This window comes from Macrosteles quadrilineatus, unplaced genomic scaffold (assembly GCF_028750875.1).
Source record: "Macrosteles quadrilineatus isolate MER2022 unplaced genomic scaffold, UCM_ALF_1.0 Scaffold_6__1_contigs__length_79288215, whole genome shotgun sequence".
NCBI classification, from domain to species: Eukaryota; Metazoa; Arthropoda; class Insecta; order Hemiptera; family Cicadellidae; genus Macrosteles; species Macrosteles quadrilineatus.
This window is the reverse complement of record NW_026542599.1, coordinates 10,916,717-10,921,398: the sequence shown is the minus strand read 5'-3', so window position 1 is coordinate 10,921,398 and position 4,682 is coordinate 10,916,717. Positions and strand designations below refer to the sequence as shown.

The following is a 4,682-nucleotide window of genomic DNA, read 5'->3' as shown; positions in this document are numbered from 1 at the left end:
AGATTATTGTTGAATCTCCTATTACCGCCCATAGAAATTTTAACAATTTTTTGTACTATATTTTGTTGAGTTTTATTTTGTTATTGTGACATTTTTTAACTCTTAAAAAAAATTTATGTATTGTTGACATTTGTTTATATACTTATAGATATTTTTTTTTCAATCAACTTCTGTGATAGAAATCTAAAGACGATTTAAAGACTGCTTCTTATTGATAATGATTGTTTTCTTAAGACAAGCAATTCTTGTTTGCTATAAATTGTACCTGACGATGGCCTATACATTTTTGTAATGTTTTCGGCAATAAATGTTTCTGATTTCTGTATTGTATACACAGTGCGCCTGTTTTCATGTGCTCTAGTCTTTGCATACCAATGTTTTTTTAAACTTCAGTATTTTATTTTTAAGATGACTGTGATACTTTGCATGTACAACACTGCACTTGTTTAAATATTTTATTGTTTATATTTATTTAGCCTTATTGCCTGTCAACTTTAGGCTACTATCTTTGACTATTAATACAACAACTTCTGTATCCAATAGTCAATGCTACTATTAATGACGTTCATCCATTGCATGTAATGTACATAGCGTTAACGATGAATAAAAATTCTTGATTCTATAATTTTATTTATAATTTGTTGTCTTATCATTGTTATTCATAATTTTCTGTTTTTAATATGCATGCTTATATTGTTTTCAAACTTCTCGCAAATTGTGTACCTACTCTAATTAATGACAAATGGTGCATTGCCATGAATAAATAAATAAATAAATTTATTAAATCATAATATTACCCATTTCGTAAGTCAACTTAATTGTTATTATTTTGTACTAGGATTATCAGCAGGTATAGTGTAGTGTAAGTCAATTTACATATTAATTTATATTGTAATTGTAACTAGGATTTACCATAGTATGTTTTATCTATGGATTTACTTACATTTAATTTCCCACATTGATGAAACATCTTCTAGTGTACATAATCAATGCTTCCTGTACGCAAGTTCTGTTATATATTGTTACTTCTTTCTCTATGAATGTTTATCCTAAAATTAGACTAGACGTCAAAATCGAGAACAGCAACAGACAACAGGTTTAGGTTTACGTTTTGTCCTCTAGTTTTGTGCTGTGTATGTCGACTTAAATTATCAACCCTTCTAATTTGTTTTTGTTTATTTTGTGAATTTCTTTAGTGTATTAGTTGAAAATAGGTGATTATGGTTTGTAACCTTTGCATTGAGATTCTTGGACCAGCTTTGGCAATGACCCCTACAAAGTGTTTTGTACAATGCTAAGACCTAATCAACATTACAGTTGTTTACAGTATTTTGTTCTTCAAAGATGAAGACAAATGAACTCAGCTAATACTGTATTTATAGTGTGTTCAAAATAACTAATACCACACAGACATTGTTTATTAGATAATGTTAAATTAAAACTTAATTATGGCGGCAAGCAATCTGCAGAAACAAGCATCAAAAGATGTGCCTGGTGGTATACCAAGTAAAGAAGAGTGCATTTACACATCTCATTACTGTGAGGAGAATATCTGGATGCTTGTGAAAAAAATTCAAGAGACCACCCCAGAAAATTTACCTAATTGCTTTGTTGTGTTTATTTCAAATGAAAATAAATACATACCATTATGGAGGCAATCCTCAAGCAAACATGAAAACGGGCTAGTCGTGTGGGATTATCATGTTATAATGGTGTATTACAATGGAATCAAATCATGGGTCTATGATTTGGACACACAACTTTCATTTCCATCACAGTTTAGTGAATACAGTAAAGAGACTTTCAAATCAGACGACTTTCTGAATCCGCTCTGCCACAGGTTCTACCGAGTTGTACCAGCTGAAAGCTTCTTAAAATACTTCTCCTCTGACCGAAGAGATATGAAGAATGAAGATTCGTCATGGAAAATGCCACCTCCTCCTTATCCTCCTATAAGAAGCTGTGAGGATATTCACAACCTCCCTCATTACACATCTATGAAAGCTAGCAACGATTCCGGCCTAATAAGTAAGTTTGGCAATGTCTTCAATTTAAAAGACTTTATAGACAGATTTACATGCAAGAAAAGTCCAGATGTGAACTATATGTATCCACCAGACCCCTTGCAACCAAGTTGGATGGCTTAACTTAAGAGTTTTATAGACCTATTTCAAATTCTTGAGCTCTAGGCTAATGTTAGATTTGAATTTAATGTGGTTAGTAGTTTACAATATTTAAAGACCATAAAAGCTATGCTAAATTGTACCTAACAAACAAAATATCCCTTGATAAACACAACAATCGAACAATGCTCAAAACAGTAGCCTAAGTTAATTATTTGAAGTTTCATTTGCATTGTTCTGTGTTAAACTTAAGTAATTTTGATTCCCTGTAATAAAAATAGGATATTTTAAAATGCTTTCTCACAGTCAAAAGCTTTACGCAACTTACTGCTTCTAACTTATAGACCTAAATAATTACAAGCAGCTAAACTGCTATAGTAGGTAGGCCTACATTACAATTTGGCTTCCTGTGTAATAGTTCAGTGATGCGACATCTGCCTCCCAGAAGGCAGCGATGTCGGCAAGGATTGAGTTGAATGCGTCGCTGCCACATGTACTCCGCCAAGTAGGTATACAGCGCGCTGTGGTGGTTATGTTAGGTTGGGTAACACGAAAGTACCAATTTTTCAGTAGACCCTTTCTTTGGATTAAAGGACATATTTTTATTGTTGCTTTAGTGCATCTGACTTAGCTGCTGAGACAACGTTAATTTTACAAAATGAAATATAGGCTACCTAACCAACTTTGACATCAAACTCACAACTTTGGATCACTTTTAGCACAATAACCAATAGCATTTCTTCATTCAGCAGATTAACCTACTTTAAAAATAAGCTAGATGGAAAATACTCATGATTTTTGTACATCCTTTACCATTATGCGTTTGTTTTATATTTAACCTTTACAATTATTTTATAAGAAGATACATTGTTTTAAGTAGTTTAAATTTGTTCTTCTAAGAAGAAATTATTTTATCATTTTGATATTTGATTGTATTTCCAATGGAAAACATAAGGAATCTCTCGGTTCTTTTGGCTACTTAGGCCTAGAATATGGTGCTAAATGTTTTATTTTAAGCTTATACATTTGTATTTGCTCTAGATAATAATTGGTTACTGAAAATTCAGTTCTATCCTTCAAAAAATATTTGATCCGTAATGTAGTTATTATCATATTTTGTTGATCATATGTTTGAAGATCATGACAGGTACCTAATTCATTATATCATAGTGTAATTGTTATCATATTTTGATGATCATATGTTTTAAGATCATGGCAGGTATAGGCCTACCATAGTTATTTATAGTGTCACTGGCTACAAACAAGAAGCCTACTACAAGAAGTCAGAACATACAATGTTGCTTGTACTTAATACAATTGTTAAGTGTCTCTGTTACATCCCTAAGGATTTTCTCCCTTCCTACTTAACTGATTGTTACGATTGAGACAAGTTTGTAACCCATAAAAGTCACAATTTATGCACACGCCTCCAACCATATAACTTGTCACAAAAAATTGGTTTGTCATTTACAAGAATGCATTTTTTATCTCCAAATTTCATTGGAAGGGATAATTAAAAAAAAAAAATTTAAAGAGGTTGGCAGCCTCTTTAACCTTGCATTTTTCCGTCCACATAGGCTATGAACCTGTGCGTGGAACGTATCCAGCAAAGTAAGGGGTGAGCCGGTACAGTGCATAAAATGTACTGATAAAAAGAAGTGACAGTGACCAGGATTCGAACCCACAACATCTCTGCCTTGGGCCATTGACTTACCTTTGAGTACTGTATTACCATAACAGTGACAATTGGGTAGGGGGTAGCATGTGTCCAAATTAGAAAAAATCATGAAATTATTACATCCTTGTCTTGTAATAGCCCGTAACAGGTTTAGTTTTTAGCTCTTGTAAAAACATTATTTGAATGTTTAATTTAATGGGAAAAAGGAAAAAAATGCTCAAGTAGTCTTCCAATAGTAGTGAAATATAAAATGACTTTTGGCACCTTATTAACAATCTCAATGGTTTAAGTGATCAAAATAATGTATAATGTATTAATGTATGCTGTACCCTAGTGTTGTGATATATGTTTATTTTTGTTGATATGTGTAAAATACATTTATTTATGTTATATTATGTGTTTTAATTTCATCCTTGTAATTCTAGATTTGATAAAAATTCTGGTAATTTAATTTATTTTACAACAAAGTAAGAGCGCCTTTCCACAATCAAATGTTAACTCTCTTTTTCATTATGGTTACATTTTTAATTTTTCTTCCAATTACATAGCTTAGTGGATACATTTATTATACTACAGATAATTATTTCAATATGTTGTTCCCCAGTAAATTTGTAATGTCTAAGCTATTGTAATAAATATCGTTTAAATATTACAAAAAAACCGAGCACTTGGTTTTTTGTCAAATAGGTATTTATTTAAACACTATAAAATGCAACTAGGTTTCAAATAGGATTCCACTAAAATCTCACTGTTTTCAAATTACTCAATTAAGTACTCATACCATTGAAATGCAATGAAATTAAATAAAATCATCTTCAATCTGTGGTGTACTTTTTAAAACTTCCAAAGGCAAAGGAGGGAGCTTAAGAAAAAAACAGATA

General features: G+C 31.4%; 1 protein-coding gene across 1 annotated transcript; it reads left to right on the top strand.

Annotated features, from left to right (window-relative positions):
* The first annotated feature begins 1,133 nt into the window (after positions 1 to 1,133).
* On the top strand, positions 1,134 to 4,105 carry LOC128996723 (protein N-terminal glutamine amidohydrolase-like). The gene has a single exon (XM_054422169.1). It carries the CDS (start codon positions 1,449 to 1,451, stop codon positions 2,145 to 2,147), a length of 699 nt encoding a protein of 232 aa, XP_054278144.1. The 5' UTR covers positions 1,134 to 1,448; the 3' UTR covers positions 2,148 to 4,105.
* The last annotated feature ends 577 nt before the right edge of the window (positions 4,106 to 4,682 follow it).